At 39.4% G+C, this 22,322-nt stretch overlaps 1 protein-coding gene across 1 annotated transcript; it reads left to right on the top strand.

Moving 5' to 3' along the window:
• Positions 1-3,974: 3,974 nt before the first annotated feature.
• Positions 3,975-22,314, top strand: LOC118431538 (fibropellin-1-like; the record flags this gene model as incomplete). Its single annotated transcript, XM_035842778.1, has 34 exons — positions 3,975-3,984; positions 6,305-6,676; positions 7,113-7,148; positions 9,029-9,333; positions 9,796-9,940; positions 10,503-10,616; positions 10,814-10,924; positions 11,314-11,424; positions 11,534-11,644; positions 11,785-11,895; positions 12,089-12,199; positions 12,431-12,541; positions 12,719-12,829; positions 13,630-13,740; positions 13,931-14,041; positions 14,219-14,329; positions 14,876-14,986; positions 15,117-15,227; positions 15,628-15,738; positions 15,993-16,103; positions 16,242-16,352; positions 16,476-16,586; positions 17,895-18,005; positions 18,155-18,265; positions 18,508-18,618; positions 18,736-18,846; positions 18,986-19,096; positions 19,360-19,470; positions 19,841-19,951; positions 20,083-20,193; positions 20,326-20,436; positions 20,623-20,733; positions 20,872-20,982; positions 21,950-22,314. Coding segments are annotated over exons 1-34 (4,344 nt in total), but the record flags the coding sequence as incomplete, so codon positions are not given.
• Positions 22,315-22,322: the final 8 nt, after the last annotated feature.

Genomic DNA, 22,322 nt, shown 5'->3' with positions numbered 1-22,322 from the left:
AGAAATCCTATAGGCTAACATCAGTTCCCCTTTTTACCTCAATGAAAAATATAGGTATAATTTTAGCTCTGTTTTTTAGTGTCCTTGTTTCCTGTTGTCTGTGTTCAGCATAATTTGTGTGTGCGGGGGGGGGGGGGGGCAAGAAGGTCAAGGTAGATTTTGGCCCCCAGGTGTCCACATCCACAGCCCGACGGCACACAAAGTTTTGCCTGCACGTTAAGTTCTACGGCGTGTCTGCGTGCTCCAAAATCGGATTTCCTACGAGTTCGTACGGAGGCGGTACTTACCACTTGCGGATCCCAAAAGATTACCCACGTTTTGGCACGTAGACAGCACGTATTTATTTTGCACGTACGGCGGGTTGTACTCTTAGCTTTAGTCTTGGTCATGGTCACGGGTAGTAACAGAAGACGGAAACGTCAAAGGTACAAAGTTCCACTGAACATACAGCAGAAGTACTAAAGGGGCATTCCACTCCAGAAGGAAGTGTTATTTTCCAGTAGATAGCGTACCAATAAATACATATTTATACGAGATTTTTGAAATTTTTCTTGTCGTGAATAATCGATGTATGTTAACGTTTTGTAAAACAATACGGCACTCACTAAACCAAAGCAGGCCATAGCCATGCATTCCCTATGCGCATAGACACTTCCTTTATCGTGCATATTTTCTGAACAGCGATGAGCACATCAAGAAGGCCAACTGTTCAGCACATATCAAAGAACACAGAACAAGACGAGTTTTCCTATCACTCCTGAAATTGATTTTGTAGCCAAAAGTTGGCACAGGCCTCAAAAGCCGACTCCCTCGTCTGGATAGGGTTAACTAAATTGGAACATCATATTGACTATTTACATTTTTCCATATGTAAATTGTCGAACGACCCGTTTTAGTTTGTTCTTTATCGTGGAGGGGATATGTCATAATCCAAATACCCTAACCAACCCAAATGTGTTTGCTAACCCTGTTATAAAAGATAGCAATCTATACTGCAATGTTTCTTGACAGATTGTGATAACCCTTCACCAAGGTTTGATTTCGTAAGCGCATATGAGGCCTCAACGACTTAGTTAAATGGTTGACACCCTCTGGAGACCCCTAAATATTTGCGCGCGGACGTGAAAAAAAAGAAAAAAAAAACAGCAAAAAAAAAAGGCTGCCAATCCACAGGACATACAGTCTTTCAAACATACAGCCTATTCTTTGACAGACTTGGTTTGTCTAATATGTTCACCTCCAGTAATACAATAAGACATAATTGTCGCCAGTTCAACAATGATTATATTGTCAATCTTTTGTTTGTTTTCTTGTTTATTTATTTGCACAACAATATGATAATAGATACAGAAAAGAATAAAACATAAAACAGGTGCAGGAGGAGAGGAAAACCAGTTTATGCTGCGCCCTCCTGCTCTATACTTTAACCAGATGTATGGTCAATGAAATCATAAATAACAAAGAAAAGAAGCTGTGTCATTGGAAACAAGGGCGCTCCGGCCACATGTCCTGACCACCATTGCATGAAGAGCTGACCCTCTGGGAAGTATCAAATTATGATTGACCATTGACGCTTTCGTGTAACATGGGTCCACATTTTTTGGAAGAACAGTTTAAATTGACTCCACGACTATTTGTCGATGTTAACGTATGACAAGCTGTTAATTGGCCATAAACGACAGGCAAATGCCTTTGTGAGTCAAATCTTTATCACTGAATGTCATTTCATGTAATAAATGGCTAGGCAATAACCTTATGTGGTTCAGAGGTACGAGTAACCCAACCTTTGTTCAAGGACAAGAGATAGTGAACACAATGACCTTTGTGAAGACTTACAGTGACTTACAGAAGACTTACCTTCAAACATTCTACTCAGTCCTGAACTCTAATGGTAAAAACGAAAATCAAGGAAACAAGAACATATAAAAAATCAAACATACATATGAAAGAGAGCAGTACCTAAATATACATAATTTCAACCATCGCCGCGCCATGGCTAAATTAAGAATCAGTGATTATCCCCTACAAATTAAAGTGGGAAGATACAACCAGACTCCTCCGAATGACAGATTCTGTACACTCTGTAACTCCAATCTTTTAGAAAATGAAGTCCATTTTCTATTAGAGTGTCCCATATACAGTGATATACGCAATTTTAACAGTGTTCTCATTGTAGACCCCCGATGTAAACAGTTAAGCAAAGACGAACTATTTGTATATATAGTGACAGCCAGAGACAACATTGTACAACAAAAACTCTGTGAGTTCGTATATACTTATTTTACAAAGAGGGAAGAGGCATGTAAACAATAGTTTTAGTAATAGCATAGCTCTAGATATTTTTTATCCAATTGTTTGATTGTAGCACTTCCTGTAACTCGGGCACTTTAAGGCCTGTGACAATTTTGGTCGAACATGAAATTCGAACCACTGCGTGACCTCAGGTAACCCCGCCGGGCCGGAGTGTTTTTAGAACGGTCCAATGTCAGTACCTAATGTTACATTGCGCAAACAGGAACTTACGATGCACGGGCCACACTAACTACTTTTCTTGAGACTTATTAATGTTAAATGCTAAAGATATTGATCTAATATTTATCAAATATCGGCATAACTAGAAGCGGTTAACAAAAGGACACCCCCGCGAGAGCTGCAAGTGGTACAGTCCGAACATGCGTTCCGACCTCCCGGGGTGTGGAGTGGCGGGAAAACAGCGAGGCGCTCATACTTCAAGGAAACAGCAAAATAATGCTATAAATCGGTATTTCTAGCCCAAAATGATTGTATGGCAGTTGACTGATGCCTTATAAGGCTAACTGCTTGCGAAATTTCGCATTGATACAACAGCGATTTAACAGATACAGACATAAAACATTCATATTTTACTATCGGTTAACGTTACGTACAGTGAAACATACTTTGGTGCAGTTCTTGTAGGGTAAGTAGTGTTTCGTCGGCCCCTGCCCACATCAGGGCACCAGTTTTATTACGAGTTTTGGGCAGATTTAGGTTCATTAAGCCTTAGACCTTCAGAAATCAAGCGGGTCTTCTTGCAATATCTTTGATTTCCGTGGCTGTATTGATATTTGTACGAAAAATACCAAAAAATTGTCAAAAAAATCTGTTTTTGCCCAAAAATTGAGCCTTACCTAGGTATAGCGGCAAGATCCCCAGGCATATTAGATATCACAGAGATATAATCTATTACTCCAGAAAATATGACTCAGTTAGACAATCATTTCATAGTGGGCACAGACCCATTTTAATAGCATCCCTATTTTTTACCAAAAAATGGTTTTTTAAACCCAAAATATTGAGGATCCACAATTTTCTTGTCATCATATTTTGAATATGGGTGAATTACGTTAACTGGCCAAAAATTGTTGAAAACAGATGGTTACATCAAAAGTTATGACCATATAACTGCTCGACTGAGAATTTACAGGTGTCACAGGCCTTAAACTGCCTGTGAATAGTATCTAGTCTTTAGTATCCTATGCAACACTATTGAATCACTGCATTTAGCCCATGTGGGCAGGAACATGCAAATAAAGATCGCTGAGTGTGGGGTAGGAAATTAGGCATTTGACAGGCCTTTTGATTGAAAATGTTTATTTCCTACCATATCTGACAAATGTATTCCAATTAACAGCAACATATTCATTTCACAAGGTGGAACAGTTATCGCAGTATAACGCCTTTATTGCAATGCGCAGCTTACGTGAACAACATTTTCACATATTACGCAGGCTGGACATGTTTCTTGTGTCTTAAATGTTCAGACTTTGCATGATGTACAAAATCACTTATAAAGCGGTGAACTGATTGTTTTTTTAACCTTTATCTATTCATTAGAAACTCAAATCTCCACTGGTAGATGAGGAAGGTGTTGGCACCTGCTATTATGATTGTGATATGATCAATGTTTTAAGTTGATTTGTCATTGAAGTCCTTGACCCTTTTGCGCACGAAACATGGCGGAAAGTAAGTCATAGAAGATCACCTCCAAACGCAATAGCATATATACATATAGCGATGATAACATCAGCATCAAAATGCGTAAGTTGTAAATGCTACTGCTTTTAGAAGTTTAAAAAATTATGTCAATCGTCCTTACCGAAGTTTAAATTAATCAGCAGAAATTCAGCTGCAGAAAGATAGAGGAAACAGTACGTTTTTCTACCAATGAAAGTTAACAAGGAAAGTACAACACTCATCAAAAGTTGTAGATGCCTAACAAGATGTCAGTTATGATGATACAAGAATTGATAGTAAGAAAAATGCCATCAAGGAGGTCCCCCCCCCCCTTTAACCTCCTTGATACCATTCATTCTATATGAACACAAAGGGTGCACAGTGACAACATGTCAGCCTATACTACGTAAGTATTATGTATAGGGGCAGCACCAGAATGTAAACAAACATTACACAATGCTTCAAGTAACAGTTACAGAAAGGTCAAGGACAGAAAGTAATACTTCAGTCTTCTAATGACTTAATCAAAGGTTTAGATCTTGATTTTACATTATGTCATGTTTTAAGTTAGCAAAATGCTTGTGACATTTGGCTGGATAGTCATTTGGGCAAGTCTTGTCCTGTTCTAAGGTTTGCTCAAACGCTGACCTGGTCAAAACCCGGCAAAAGTCCATGTTAGTTCAACAAGATAGCGTGTGCCGGGTTGTTTGCAGTAATAGATCAGACCACGGCCCTGTGCACACATCCCGTGTTGTCACCTGGTGGTGATTATATACGTACGGTGGAGATTTTTAGCCACACTAGTTGACAACATGACTGCGAAGACAGTTCTCTTCTTTTGGCTCTTCGTGGTGCTCTCAAAACAAGGTAGGTTATGGCATCAGTGTTGTGTAATGGTATAGTGTTTGACTCAGACACAAGAGAACCTGGCATGACCTGTTGACGTTTTACCTGTTGAAGAACACTTTTTGTAACCTCCATTCACTTAACGCAGGTACAAATCAGTACCTAACTGCGTTTGGGACGTCCCTCAGATAGGACGTTAAATTGAGGTTCCCTTGTTTGAGGGAGCCACACTTCAAGGACTTTGGAAATAAAACATCCCTATCCAGTGTAAGTGGGTGTAATAAACATGTTGGGATATGCAGCCAAGGCTTGTTCTTTATTTTAGTACAAACCTGGTGTGTTATGACAGAAGGTGGTTTACCTGTTATACAATACAAACAAAGAAGTTGGGAGGCTCCAAATGCCTGCTGCATTGTCTAATTGGTGGAATTCATTAGTATCTCGGCAGACGTGTCAGCTTGATAGAATTCTAGAAATAAGAAGCGTTTGGCCGAATAATGACAGATAAGTTACTATGGGTTTTCAGTCTTTTGAAGTCTATCCGCTTCCGGTAAGTCCATCCCTAGTCCAATTAACTCATACTAGACTTTTATTTCTAACTTGGCTAAATTGTTATTCGGCCAAGTGGGAGTCTGGTAGAGACTACGATTTCATTACCCCCTGTTCGATGTAAGGTAGACTAAGTTGTCTCTGATTTGTGCTTAGAGCAGGGGTCATTTATGCAATCAATAATATGTTGTGTGATTTTTAGGGAGGAGGTCTTTTTACTTTTAGGGAGGGGGCAGACGGTGATAACACTACTTTAGTCATAAACTTACAAAACATTCCGCTGCTACCACGTGATATCAGCGTTAGAACAATTTATCATTTAGCTTAATGCAATAGTAAGACGTTTATTGTTGTTAATGGTTGTTGGCTGTAAAAAAATGTCAATAATTTCACCATCAAAACATTTTTCACGGGCCAAGAGAGCAAACAGAAATTTATAAGTGAGGTTATTTTTCACTTGGTTTGCTAACATAGATATATTTCATAGCCTTTTTTCACCTCAGGGTATGTATTATTTGCGAAATTATTCAGACATGACAAATATAAATTCTAGAAATGGATCAAATATCAAATCCATCTAATAATCACTTTTCTTAACCATATTATGTTCTGCTTTTGAATGTAACCTTACTTCATCTTTATCCGCTGGTTAACTGATATCCGTTGTCTGAAAAAAAAACTGGGGGTGTCAAGTTGACGGACGGTGGGTTCAAGCGACAACATTTGAAAATACTTCACAGTTTGAAACCCTAAATTGATAGAAAGAACATATAGGTTGCCCCGTGGATAAAAATTAAGTATATTTGGAAGGCCTGAAAAAAAATGTATATATCAACACATTCGTCACAATAGCACTTGCCCTTCTGATACAAACAACAAAATCTTGTGCTGTTTTTAAGCCGTTTGTTAAAAATACTTCTTCAATGTTTTTCAGCCACTGCTTGTGACTCCGCCATAGACGCTGGATTTACACCTACAGGAGTGATTACGTCACCAAACTACCCATCCACGTATCCTAAAGATACACAATGTACCTGGACTATTACTGCACTTGCTGGTCAGGCTGTTACCTTGGACATAACTGACTTCAACCTAGCTGGTTATAACTGTGGCACTGGGGACACACTTGAGGTTTTTGACGGCAGTTCTGATGCAACGACTCTACTGGACACGTATTGTGTGGGAAATACGCCTGATGGACAGATAGTGTCTACAGGACCATCAATGACTGTTGTCTTTACATCGCTCGGAAACAACTTTTTCAGCAACGGATTCAGTGCCACGTATGGAACTACTATAGGACAAGGTGAGTTACAGTCGTGGGACAGTTATACATACAAATTAACCCAAAGTAATAAACTCACGTACTTGTGCCCGAATTTAATTGTTCGGATCTTTTAACGATTTGTTTTTATTTCACCTGCAATACATGTATGGTAACAGTTGCCAGGTGCTGTAGCATATCAAAACCGCATCAATTATGTTGCAGAAAAAAGGAAATCAACATAGCTAAAAGTTTGTCAATGACGTGTAGCCGGTTGCCATTATCTGATGGCTTGGTCCCTTGCTCACCAACAACAATTCCGAGACGTACTGCCTATGTTTGAATAGTTTAGGTCGAAACGAGATAAAGGCGCTTAGCATTTTTCAAGAAAATTTCTAAAAAATTATCTTGACAGTTTTTAGTCAGCAACATTTATGAGTCATAGCTAATATTTATGATTTTCTCTGTTTACGATTAGGTCCAACTGTGCCAACTACATCTTCAACTGATTTTGGTAAGTACTGAGAGTCATATTATTCTGTAAGGTATTCTGAGAAGTATTGTACAGGTAACTAACAACACCATATCATGTCCTGGATAAAAGATACAAAAACAATAAGTTCTGATGCAGCGGCAAGATCTCACGTCAGGGCGGCCCAAAATATTAACCTTCCTTTTTTTCAATTGAAATTCATCCAGAGGTTCTTTAGTTATGCTGAACACAAATATTACAAAACACACCAAACACATAGATAAACATGCACATGCGAACAGACAGATCATAAAAAATACATTCATTTTTCAAAGAGGTAACAGAGCACACGATGTCAAATTAGCTAACCACAAGCCTCTACCAGGCTCCGCAGATCAATGTAGAAATTATACAAATAGAGTCCGCTATGGAAGTCAGCCGGCCAAAAGAATTATTTTCCTCACCGGTCCTCACCCACCTCTAGCGTACTATAGACTGTATTTGTCCAATTTCTATTATTAGACCACCGATCAGCAGCGGAGCCTGGTAGAGGCTACATAACCTCCACTCATATCAGACTCTGACGTATTTGATCAGTAAATACTTTGACCAAACAGTGTCAACACTTCATTTGCATTGTGCGGATACAATCATTAAAGACGAAGGCAATAAGAAGGGGCAGTTATCTAACATGGGCGAATGGTGATAAGGTTTTTATTGCTGACAAGTCTAGGTTATGGGACAGGTATATATGTAATTAGCAGGACGTTCTGTTATCTAAATTTGGTGTACTTTGCTATGTTGCGTGTACCCAAGGAGGTAACTACTTTGCAGGCTGGGATATAACGTTATTGCTGTTGTCGTGTTTTGTCTAGCATTGTCGAATACTTTACGACATTGATTTATACATATACAGGCTGAAGTATTGGTGATAGTTTAGGAATAATCTGCTGCATGCAACACCAATTGTTGTAAGTACTGGTTTGTTTTTCTTCGGGTCACAACTTTATCGCTTAAAAATTCCTTTTGCTGGACATACGAGATAGGACGTAAGAAATGGCCAAGTTTTGGACAGGGATATTTTCAGGAACAACTGATGTACCTCTGTTGGGCGCAATCTCATACTGTTACTCATATGTACATGGATTGCATTGGATAAGTTGCATAATTGCTTTAAAAATAGTATCAAATGTGTTATTACCAGCGTCAAAAACAGAGGAATAGTTTTCATCTGTTTGTTTAGTTGTTTGCATTTCAGTATGTTTGTGGTGAGTATAAACTAAGGTGAATGAATTGCAAATTTTGGTGTGATGGTGGGTTTTGGGAGGACGAGGTGGCGTTTAAGTGTAGGCCCTGGTGTATGACCTTATGAGCAGAACGTCCGTTTATTGCATATTTTCATGGGCATGCTATGGTTTTGAATTATAACTTATTGAAGACCATGTTATGTGTAAAAGACGCGGTGAAGGTTTGGGCCCCCAGACAGCTTGCTCAGGAACTTTATTTCCTCGAAAGATATTCCAAGTAACTAAAAAAGCGAAGAATGATTGTCATGACGTGGGGCATGTAAGTAGCTCACTTACAGGCTTTACAAACTATACTTTAATTCATATAATCAAGGAAATTATTCTATGATTACAATATTTTCTATAATACGTGCTATATACATGTAGAAAGTTGTATACATAACATGTAACTTATGCCATGTGGAATATTAATTATATATAATAGTAATTTCATCGAATATAGGATTCATTTGCATGGTTGATTCAAAAGTACCATATTTGACAGATAAATGATAGTATCAATATATTTGTGACATGAGTTAAGTGTACATAACATTGCAAATTGTATGATTGCCATTATAATTCATGGGGGCATGAGGTCTCTAAACTCCTATATTTTCTATTTGCTCTTGCTAGTGGTTCCTGATGACTGTTCTACGCCTCTTGGAATGGAGTCTAGAATAATCCCTGACGACCACATAACAGCCTCTACTGAGAAAGTTGGATACGAGGCTTGGAGGGGTCGTCTGAATAACGGCAAGGCGTGGCAGACCGACACAGCCGATACAAACCAGTGGCTACAGATCGACCTAGGTAGTCAAAAGTTCGTCACCGGCATCCAAACACAAGGTCTGTGGGGAGGGCACACCAAGACTTACAAACTGTTGTACTCTGACGATGGGACTACGTGGGTCACTTACGGAGATGGACAAGATGACACCGTAAGTTTTATACTTGGTCAGTCATATAGAACATTTATGGTGAAATTATAGGTCAGGTGAAAGGAGCGTATTGGCGTCACGTAGCGTAACGATAGGGTGTTTGACTCGAAGACATGGGTTAGAGTCCCTTCAGATGCTCCTATGTTATGCCCATATATAGTGGATCATTTTCTCACTTCACTTGTGAAAATAGATTATGTTAAAGGACATCCTATTATAGGACATAAAATCAATGCCCCGTGCACGTAAAACAAACCCACTAAAACAGCTACATTTACCAATTTGAAAGGAGCTCTTCCCGGTCTATGATCATACAAAAATGGTGTTTTACCCTAATAAGCGATTTAGCTGATGCAATGCAAACATGTAAACCAATTTAGGTGTCACCTGGGAGTCGAAAAATACATTTATTTAGTTCTCATAGACATAGGAACATTTACAAACGATGCCATGTTGGTCCAGATCTTTACAGGTAACACCGACGGCCCAACAGTAGTGCAACAAACCCTACCAACTCCAGTTCTCACACAGTACGTGAGGATAAATCCACAAACATTTCAGGGCACCGCTTACATCCGTCTGCGGGCAGAGATACTTGGCTGTGATGGTAAGTTCTTTGTTGCTCGAATGGCACCTATGTCTTTGTAGTCACGATAGTAAAGAAAAAGTACTTTGTTTTGAGTATTTCATTTCTGTTAATTAATATATTGTACCTATTCGCGCCTTGATTGTTTTAATACAGACATATAGCAATAGAGACGCAATATACTTGTAGTATGTATTTTTGAGCTTTAACAAACACAGTAAAATACCTAGATCAGATTAAAACTTCCCATGAATTTTTAATGTTTATAAATGGATTTTATCATATAGCCAGGCGCCGCGGACCAATCAGAAGGCCCCGTTCCACATTGGTTATGACGCCGTAACACATAGATTCCGCCCAGGCCGCTGTGTATCCTCCTTCTGATTGGTCAGAATGAATGACCACCTCATAAAACCACCTCATTCGCTTCGCTCACTCGGTGGTTTTATTCAGTGGTTATAGCAAAGGGCCAGGCGTTATGACACCATATACACCTCGGGGCGGGTCATTAACCCTTAATTATTTGCAGCCACAAATAAATACCTCTCGCAAACTCTCGTAATTATATCTACTTTTTCACCAGCACCAGTAGATTTCTGCAGTCCTGACCCCTGTACACACGGCAATTGCGTTAACGGAGACGCAGGCTATACCTGTACCTGTGATCAAGGCTGGGAGGGAGTCAACTGTACTTCAAGTCAGTAGAAAGCTGTCATAGCTTATATATTACGTCAGTACATTATCCGTATATTACCGTGCTTAGTTCTCCATATAATGAACGGCATCTTATTAATATCATAATCAGATACAGACGACTGAGGTCCTGAACCTTTAAAGAATAACATGACCCCCTTTAAATACTCAAGGAATATCCTGTTCTGTCTATTTCACCAGATATAGACGCCTGCAGTCCTGACCCCTGTACACACGGCACCTGTACAGACGGTGTAGCGAGCTACACTTGTAGTTGTGAGAGCGGCTGGGATGGTCAAAACTGTGACCAAGGTAAATAATGACTATATATTTATGCCAATTTTATTCTCCAAAAGCATTCTAGTATGGAAACGTTTGTGAGAGGCATAGGTATATAGGAAGGCATATGAGTAATAGTTTTATACAATAGAAATATGGATCGTCGGCTTTGTATATAGTGACTGTTACTTTCCAGACATAGACGACTGTGCGACCTCTCCCTGTACACACGGCACCTGTACAGACGGTGTAGCGAGCTACACTTGTAGTTGTGAGAACGGCTGGGAAGGGGACAACTGTGATCAGGGCAAGTATCCGTTTTTTTTTCTGTGAACATGGAGGATGAAATTGAATTTGGACTATTTTTATTTCCCTGGGTAACATTGCCACGTGCATATTTGACATCGACGTTCATTTCACAGACATAGACGATTGTGCGGCCTCCCTCTGTCTCCACGGCACCTGTACAGACGGTGTAGCGAGCTACACTTGTAGTTGTGAGAATGGCTGGGAAGGTCAAAACTGTGATCAGAGTGAGTACTTGCTACTTTCAACACATGTTTATGTCATAATACATATTTCTCCTGGTTTAAACAGTGGACCATAGTAACGCATTACCTTTTCCAAATTTCCCTCCATCAGATATAGACGACTGTGCAACCTCCCCCTGTCTACACGGCACCTGTACAGACGGAGCAGCGAGCTACACTTGTAGTTGTGAGAACGGCTGGGAAGGTGTCAATTGTGATCAAGGTGGGTTATCGTTTCAGAATACACTTACGACTTTGAAGCTTTACGTAATATCAATGACCACCGTTAATAGCGTTCCATTTGTAATAATAATAATATGCATTCATTCATCAGTCTTTGAAATCAGTTCGTTCATTTTGCAGATATAGACGACTGTGCGGCCTCTCCCTGTACACACGGCACCTGTACAGACGGTGTAGCGAGCTACACTTGTAGTTGTGAGAACGGCTGGGAAGGTCAAAACTGTGATCAAAGTAAGTTTTTTCCAAAAAATATACAGTTTCAATTTTAATCTGACCACCAAATACTGAGTTGTATATGCGAGGTGAAATATGCCGAACGAAAAATATCGCAACCTATTTATGGTAGTAGTTTGCTAAAAAAACGCAATGTGTCGTTGCTTTCTTAACACAAGCTTTTATTTTTTTAATCTATTTCCGAAATCAGATACATACGACTGCAGTCCCAACCCCTGTCTTCACGGCACCTGTACAGACGGTGTAGCGAGCTACAATTGTAGTTGTGAGAACGGCTGGGAGGGTGAAAACTGTGACCAAGGTAAAAATAATTTGGTTGATTTATGAATTATTTATATTTTATCATATATGACACATACCAGATAGTTATATCTTGAACTGACACTAGGTTGAGCCTGTGTTACAGGTAGATAATGCCAAAACACGTTCAATGGTGAGTTTTGGTTAATATCAGGGTCATGCACCGTTAATTGTAATATCTTCTTGTTGCAAGTTTACTTTATTTTCTTTTTTTATTCATCCCTTAAACCAGACATAGACGACTGCAGTCCCAACCCCTGTCTCCACGGCACCTGTACAGACGGTGTAGCGAGCTACACTTGTAGTTGTGAGAGCGGCTGGGAAGGTCAAAGCTGTGATCAAGGTGAGTGATCGTTTCAAGACATGCCTGAAATGTATTCTTCTTAAACATATCAAAAGATAAACATAGTTAACACATAGGTTAGCTGTATCAGAAAGAATCTATAGTTGAAAGAGATAATTGGGGCTGTGTTTCAGAGGTGATGTTTGAGCGATGATATCCATTGAATTTTTCTTCCAGATATAGACGATTGTGCGGCCTCTCCCTGTCTCCACGGCACCTGTACAGACGGTGTAGCGAGCTACACTTGTAGTTGTGAGAACGGCTGGGAAGGTGTCAATTGTGATCAAGGTGGGTTATCGTTTCAGAATACTTACGACTTTGAAGCTTTACGTAATATCAATGACCACCGTTAATAGCGTTCCATTTGTAATAATAATAATAGAAGAAGAAGAACTTTATTGCGCAACAATTGTAACGGTTACAATGTATGGCAATGTGAACAACTACATACAAATACAAATAACTGACAACTAATGTAATATAATATAACTGTATAAACAATCTAGTGAGTATCACAAAGCATTATCTCGTTTTTGCAATGAGTTGTGAATAAATTGGCCTACGTAGGCAGATATCTGAACAGGACATGATAATAACAAATGGTATACCTCTGACCTAGCATGTGGCAGTACAATTTTGGACTTACATACAATATTTTGAAATAACTTTTGACGGTCTTCTTCATAAGTCGGACAATCCATTACAAAATGAAATTCATTTTCTATGTCATTATGGCATGTGGGACAAAGTCTCTCATTGGCTGGTATGTTGTAGTGTCGGCCAATTTTCAATTTGTAAGGTGTGTGCACTAATCCTTAGTTTTGTTGGGTCATTTCTAAACAATTTGTTTTGAACAGATTAAAGATATTTTTCGAAACAGTATTCTTTTTTGATTTTACAATAAGTACTGAGTTTGTTAGAACTTCTTAATTCTTGTCTCCAACCAGAGAGAAACGTGTCTTGCAGACGGTTCTTAAATATATTTCCAAAACGGTTGGCATTAACAGCAGGATTAAGCCAAACATTTTGGAAACCATGTAATATGCATTCATTCATCAGTCTTTGAAATCAGTTCGTTCATTTTGCAGATATAGACGACTGTGCGGCCTCTCCCTGTACACACGGTACCTGTACAGACGGTGTAGCGAGCTACACTTGTAGTTGTGAGAACGGCTGGGAAGGTCAAAGCTGTGATCAAAGTAAGTTTTTTCCCAAAAATATAGTTTTAATTTTAATCTGACCCCCAAATACTGAGTTGTATATGTGAGGTGAAATATGCCGAACGAAAAATATCGCAACCTATTTATGGTAGTAGTTTGCTAAAAAAACGTAATGTGTCGTTGCTTTCTTAACACAAGCTTTTATTTTTTTATCTATTTCCGAAATCAGATACAGACGACTGCAGTCCCAACCCCTGTCTCCACGGCACCTGTACAGACGGTGTAGCGAGCTACACTTGTAGTTGTGAGAGCGGCTGGGAAGGTCAAAGCTGTGATCAAGGTGAGTGATCGTTTCAAGACATGCCTGAAATGTATTCTTCTTAAACATATCAAAAGATAAACATAGTTAACACATAAGTTAGCTGTATCAGAAAGAATCTATAGTTGAAAGAGATAATTGGGGCTGTGTTTCAGAGGTGATGTTTGAGCGATGATATCCATTGGATTTTTCTTCCAGACATAGACGACTGTGGGGCCTCTCCCTGTCTCCATGGCACCTGTACAGACGGTGTAGCGAGCTACACTTGTAGTTGTGAGAACGGCTGGGAAGGTCAAAATTGTGATCAAGGTAAAAATATTTTTTGTATTAATTAGTCTATTTTATTTGCTTAAAGTGGGGTATATAAAGGCGGTGTAGCCAGCTACAATTGTAGTTGTGAGGACGGCTGGGAAGGTCAAAACTGTGATCAAGGTAAAAAAAATCATGGCATATTTACCAGATTGTTATATAGTTAGCTCAAACTTGGTTGAGGCTGTTATACAAGTAAACAATGTCTCAGAAACGTCATCGTTCATTCGTCAAGTTCGGTTAGTTTATAGTTGATAGTTATCGTCTTCTTTATACATTCCTCCAAACCAGATATAGATGACTGCAGTCCCAACCCCTGTCTCCACGGCACCTGTACAGACGGTGTAGCTAGCTACACTTGTAGTTGTGAGAACGGCTGGGAAGGTAACAACTGTGATCAAGGTGAGGGATCGTTTCAAAACCTACATGCCTGAGCGTTATTCTACTTTATAACAAAAAAGGAAAACACAGTTTACAAATAGCGTAGCTGTATCTTGTTTCGGAAGTACTGTTTTACCAATGATATCCATCGAACTTTTTTTACAGACATAGACGACTGTGCGGCCTCCCCCTGTCGCCACGGCACCTGTACGGACGGTGTAGCGAGTTACACTTGTAGTTGTGAGAACGGCTGGGAAGGGGGCAACTGTGATCAGGGTAAGTAGTTGCTCTATAGTATACAGTATACAGAAAGGTTTCTAAATGTACATAAAGGTGGCATTGGTTCAGTTGTTTTAGCACTATTATTCCTTTATCCGTCTTTTAAATCATTGTTTAAACTTTACAGACATAGACGACTGTGCGACCTCTCCCTGTACACACGGTACCTGTACAGACGGTGTAGCGAGCTACACTTGTAGTTGTGAGAACGGATGGGGAGGGGACAACTGTGATCAAAGTAAGTGTCTTTATATATCCATTCTATATAGTATTTTACGCTATTTCTATGTATCAGGAATAATAATGATAAATATCTTTATAGTAAGGGATTAAAAAGCGTGTACTCTTTCTTTATGAACATTATGTCAACGAATGCTGTACTGATTTTTGTAAAAGTTTGTCAGTTGTGTTGACCACAAGAAGACGGAAACAGAAACGCACCAACACATAAACATAGACAGACAATAACGTTAATTCAATTTTCCATATAAGTAATAAAAATATACGAATGTCGGCGTGGACTTGTAGCGTTAACTATATACGTCTGTTTCGCAGCTAACTTTTTACTGTGTATAAATTTGACATTGTATCTTGGTGAGTCACAAATATGAATATATATATATGATGTTTTCATGCAGATATAGACGACTGCAGTCCTGACCCCTGTGCACACGGCACCTGTTATGACGTAGTAGCCGGTTATACCTGTACCTGTGAGCACGGTTGGGGCGGAGTCAACTGTAGTAGTAGTGAGTATCAAAATCATATACAACAAAACATTGCCAACAGATAAACTCCATTTTAAGCTTTCTAAGTAAAAACAATTGTTTTACATAGCCAGTACATTGTGAGTATGAATATGTATGTATGTGCGAACTGAACAAGTTTAGCGCATGGATTAATAGTAGCAACGTCTGTATATGACACGATAAATTCAGTAAACAATTTTATTACGGTAATTGCTCGTCTCTTATAGTAACGACCGCATTCTATTCTCTTTCAGACATCGATAATTGTGTTGGCAACCCCTGTCTCCACGGCACCTGTACAGACGGTGTAGGAAGCTACACTTGTAGTTGTGAGAACGGCTGGGAGGGCGAAAACTGTGATAAAAGTAAGTGATCGTTTGGTTTGATTAATAAGAACTTACACATAGAATTTATGTAAAGGAGACAACTCGACCATATAAAGATTTCACAAGGGTCACTTATCTTTAAAAGTAAATTGATGATATCTTATATAAATTTTATAGACATAGACGACTGCAGTCCTGACCCCTGTGCACACGGCACCTGTACAGACGGTGTAGGAAGCTACACTTGCAGTTGTGAGAACGGCTGGGAGGGTGTCAACTGTAATCAAAGTGAGTGTTCATTATCAAGAAATGTTCAAACTTTATTTATCAAAGCTAGCCGAATTAGGCAGCATGAAATAGAAAATGCACTTGTACAGTAATATTCAATAGATATCTAACATTCATTTTCAGATATAGACGACTGTGCGGCCTCTCCCTGTACACATGGCACCTGTACAGACGGTGTAGCGAGCTACACTTGTAGTTGTGAGAACGGTTGGGAAGGTGTCAACTGTGATCAGGGTAAAACGTTATTTTATTCAACAAAGTATGATATGAAGCAGACTTTCTAAGATGATTTTGTCGCCGTGACAAGGTGGCAATGCTTTCTATGTAAAGCAGGATGTACGAGTGTTTGTTCGTCGTCTTTGAAAGAATGCATTCCATGTTACAGATATAGACGACTGTGCGGCCACCCCCTGTCTCCACGGCACCTGTACAGACGGTGTAGCGAGCTACACGTGTAGTTGTGAGAACGGCTGGGATGGGGTCAATTGTGATCAAAGTAAGTATTTATTGCTTTTTTTTCAACACATATTTAGGCCATATGATATATTCTAATTTCATCCAAAAAATTGATAATTCTTGTATACATTTTCTAATATCAGACATAGACGACTGCAGTCCCAGCCCCTGCCTCCATGGCTCCTGTACAGACGGTGTAGCGAGCTACACTTGTAGTTGTGACAACGGTTGGGAGGGTGAAAACTGTGACCAAAGTAAGTACTTGCTACTTTCAACACATGTCTAGGGCACAAGATATTCTCTTGGATTAAACAGTTTGTCATAGTAACGCATTCTATTGTCCATTTTCCCACCATCAGATACAAACGACTGCAGTCCGGACCCCTGTCTCCACGGCACCTGTACAGACGGTGTAGGAAGCTACACTTGTAGTTGTGAGAACGGCTGGGAGGGCGAGAACTGTGATATAAGTGGGTGCTTCAACTTAACGATGTTTAGGTTCTCTCCATTTAACCTGATATCTGTGTAATGATTGAAGGGCACTCCATGCCGAGGCTATCCTAACATTCATATAATGACAACTATCAGTGAAGCCACCTAAGTATTCGAAGTCAGTAACCTGCTCTATTGAGGTACCGTCAGATGTTAAAAGTAGACTAGGAGTCGTTAGATTTAAGTGCATATACTTTGTTTTAGCATTGAGGTATAACCATGTTTTTTGTAGGCTGTTTTCACTTAAGTTAGAAGGATTTGTGCAAGTTCTACTGAATTTTCCAACAAAGCAATGTAATAAATAGTTATACAACGATTAGTTGTAGCATGATATAACATATTGTATCTTTCATTTTACAGACATAGACGACTGTGCAGTTTCACCCTGTTCACACGGCATCTGTACAGACGGCGTAGCGAGCTACACTTGTAGTTGTGAGAACGGCTGGGAGGGTGTTAACTGTGACCAAAGTGAGTGTTCATTGTCAAAAAATGTTAAAACATCATATGCTAAAGCTAGCCGAATAAGGCAGCATGAAATAGAAAATGCACCTGTACAATAATATTCAATAGATGTCTAACATTCATTTTCAGACATAGACGATTGTGCGGCCTCCCCCTGTACACACGGCACCTGTACAGACGGTGTAGCGAGCTACACTTGTAGTTGTGAGAACGGCTGGGAGGGTGATAACTGTGATCAAAGTAAGTGATCGTATCAAGACAATAATAAAGCCTTATTCTACCCAAGTTTGCGTCTACGAAGGAGAAAACATGTCAAATTAAAGATGTAAATCATTCGTGATAATTGTAATTAATAGTATCATGATATGACCAATTATACATTTCTTCAGACATAGACGACTGTGCGGCCTCCCCCTGTACACACGGCACCTGTACAGACGGTATAGCGAGCTACACTTGTAGTTGTGAGAACGGATGGGAAGGTCAAAACTGCGATCAAAGTAGGTGATCGTTAAACTTTGAAAAATGACATTAAAAAAATTAATTCAATCGAAGCAAAAAAAGTGAACATTGAAAATAGCTAAAGGAGACAACTCGTCAAAATATGTTTTTTTTTTTAGAAATAGAACTGTATAAAGCTATGTATGGCATTTAAACAATATTCTTATGCAAAGACAATATGTGATCAATTGTAGCATGACATGATCTAAAACAAAATGAATCTTCAATCTTACGTATACAGACATAGACGACTGTGCGGCCTCCCCCTGTCTCCACGGCACCTGTACAGACGGTGTAGCGAGCTACACTTGTAGTTGTGAGAACGGCTGGGAAGGTTTTAACTGTGATCAAAGTGAGTACTTGCTACTTCTCAACACATGTTTAGCCTTTATAGGGCACGAGATATTTTCTGTCGGTTTAATCGGTTGATCATAGTAACGCATTTCCTTGTCCATTTTTGAACCATCAGATATAGACGACTGCAGTCCCAACCCCTGTCTCCATGGCACCTGTACAGACGGTGTAGCGAGCTACACTTGTAGTTGTGAGATCGGATGGGAAGGGGACAACTGTGATCAAAGTACGTACTTTATCTTAAACATGTTCAAGTTGTCTCCATTCAATCTACAAAATTTTTGTGTATCAATAAATCTGAAATGTTTGAGATATTATCCCTTTACAACGAACTCAAAGAAACTCCTGCACTTTTTTATCATCAGATATTGACGACTGCAGTCCCAACCCTTGTACACACGGTACCTGTACAGACGGTGTAGCGAGCTACACTTGTAGTTGTGAGAACGGATGGGAAGGTTACAACTGTGACCAAGGTAAATGATAGCTTAAGTCTTCTTGTTTAAACATGTAAACGGTCATATCTTTAGATAAACTATAAACGCTATTCTGTGCATGCGGCACATGTAAATAATTCAAACGTTCAAGTAGCAATAAATAAAGTACTTTGTGCCTCTTTCTTTGAGTAAGTTCTAGGTGATTTTTTAATGCTTGCTAATAGCATGTCATGTTTTCCTTTTAACAGCAGTCAGTAACATATTTCAGTATTCCTATAAGTGTGTACTTTCTTCACCATCAGATATAGACGACTGCAGTCCTGACCCCTGTGCACACGGCACCTGTAATGACGTAATATCCGGTTATACCTGTACCTGTGAGCACGGTTGGGGCGGAGTCAACTGTAGTAATAGTAAGTATCTACGAAAGAAAGAATATGGTTGATTTAGTAGTAACACTAGTAAATGCATAGAGAGAGTAATTGCATACTTTGTGGGCCAATGTTGAACACGGCAAGTCCATGCTTTCCATTTAATGATAACGTGCTGGTATGATCAAATGGATGGCACCCTCTGGAAAACCCCAATCTTAAACACGTACGTTGCGATATGATGGTACTTTGAATGCGTATTAATTCAAGCGTAAATGACTAACAAGAAGACTTATATTTTTCAAATATAACATTAAGCTAGCGATTCGTCTAAAAGTCTGAAACATGAAGCTCTAGCTTTAAAAAGGGTTGTATTGATATCTGTCTACATAAAACATCGTTTTTCTTTCAGACATTGATAACTGTGTAGGGTCCCCCTGTCTACACGGTACGTGCACTGATGGTGTAGCGAGCTACACGTGTTCTTGTGAGAACGGTTGGGAAGGTGACAACTGTGATCAAAGTAAGTGGCCATTTATACACATACTAAGACCATATCTTCTTTAGTTTTTGTATCCCTTATGTATGTCTAAAGATAAGAAGATTTCGTGTAATGATCTTGAAAATAAACATTTTACTATTCCTTTAAATCAGATATAGACGATTGCTCGGCCTCCCCCTGTACACACGGCACCTGTACAGACGGTGTAGCGAGCTACACTTGTAGTTGTGAGAACGGCTGGGAAGGGGACAACTGTGATCAAAGTAAGTAATTTTTTATGTTGAGACCCAGTTTAACTTATATGTTCCGTATACATGTCCCATGGAAAGATAGGACGGTAACCTGGTGTTTCAAAGTATCATTATATTTATTATAATATTTATATATTTCTTCAGACATAAACGACTGCAGTCCTGACCCCTGTACACACGGTATCTGTACAGACGGTGTAGCGAGCTACACTTGTAGTTGTGAGAACGGCTGGGAAGGGGACAACTGTGATCAAAGTAAGTGATCGTTTGATTATATTATGACATATTTTTGTCTTGCGTACGTATAAATAGAGGCCAAAGATAAATCACCCATGATTTTTACGAGACGGATATAATTTCAATTAAGAATGGACTTATCTAAATGGACTTATTTTCAGAAACTAATACCTGACCTGTGATCTGTCATGTATATTTATCCAGACATAAACGACTGCGCGTCCTCCCCCTGTTCACACGGCACCTGTACAGACGGTGTAGCGAGCTACACTTGTAGTTGTGAGAACGGCTGGGAAGGCCAAAACTGTGACCAGGGTAAATAGTTCCTCTTTAGTATAGATTATACAGAAATATCTTTAAATATACATCGTCTTGATAGTGATTCAGTTATGTTTAACACTAATATGCCTTTATACATGTAGGTCTTTAAAATCCTTTGTTTCTATTTTACAGACATAGACGACTGCGCGGCCTCCCCCTGTACACACGGCACCTGTACAGACGGTGTAGCGAGCTACACTTGTAGTTGTGAGAACGGCTGGGAAGGTGATAACTGTGAAGATCGTAAGTGATCGTTTGAAGATCTGGTAAAATAGCTTCTTCATGCATACATGAAGACCGAAGGTAAATTATCCCTATGTGAATTGATACCTATTCAATGGTTGTTAAAAATATCTGTAAGAATGTTGTAGAACAATCATATGGCATCTTTTTTGAATGCTTTTAACTTTATTCTATCCTCACTGTCCTTGCTTGGCAAACTTTCGCTTCACTTTCTTTATTGTGCTCCCTGCGAACAAGTTTGCTAGAGCCAGCGCGAGCGCAAAGTTCTCCTTTAAATGGCTTGTTTGCCATCTGCAAATGCATTTGCGTTTTTTTAACTTTTAATTGCCGGCAAGTAACTAAAGGAAAAAACAAGAATCACACTTCGCTACAGACCATAGTTAAGAGCATACTTTGCTCGCCGCTAGAAGGACCACTAGAAACGTAGCACAGTGCTTCTGACAGAAGACCAAGAAAAGTAAAAGAGTGTCTTAGTGACACAGTAGCACACAGAAATACACACATTTCTTCAAAGGTATGTCTTTACTCGTACATACATACATACATGGATACATAGTATATAGTTAATTACCTACTTTAGCCTAAGTACCATCCCCCGTAACAACCACTGGCTTAATACTTTCGTTTGCTACCCGTGGTTAGCAAACGAAAGTTTTGAGCCAGCGGTCACTACGGTGAAATGTACTCAGGCTATACCTACCTACCCAGTAGACATACATACAAACATACATACATACAGCGAAATTATTTAACCCAGACGGATTTATCTGGCGTTCAAAGGCCTAAACAGGTCAATTTTTGATCGGTACCTAAAGAGACGGTAGGTAAGATCAACCTTGTTATACTTTTAAACATATACATATATCTATGATGGACAGTGAAAGATATTTACAAATGTATCAAAGACATTGATCATCTATAAGTTATTACTAATATATTGAACATATCAACTATGATTTCATTTTAGTGTCTACTACAGAGATTCATTCTACCACGATGATAGCCACGACCATGGAACACACTACCATGACGACAGCCAAACCAACTACCAACCCGAAGCAGACAACCGCTCCCAACCCAACAACATCTGAACCAACAACAACAGAAAGCTTGGAAACAACAACGGTCTACCATACCACGACGGATGAAGAAATCCACACCTCACTCCTTACCTCTACTTATCTAACAACTACTGCACCTCTGACCACTTCCATACCCTCAACAGAAGTTGAAACAACAGCTTACACTACCACTGCAGTCACGGAAACCTACTCTTCTATCTTTGCCTCTACTCTCTCATCAACCACTGCGCCTCTAACTACCACTGAGGACGTACATGT

Source organism: Branchiostoma floridae, chromosome 15 (genome assembly GCF_000003815.2).
Source record: "Branchiostoma floridae strain S238N-H82 chromosome 15, Bfl_VNyyK, whole genome shotgun sequence".
NCBI classification, from domain to species: domain Eukaryota; kingdom Metazoa; phylum Chordata; class Leptocardii; order Amphioxiformes; family Branchiostomatidae; genus Branchiostoma; species Branchiostoma floridae.
This window is presented reverse-complemented; position numbering and strand designations above follow the sequence as displayed.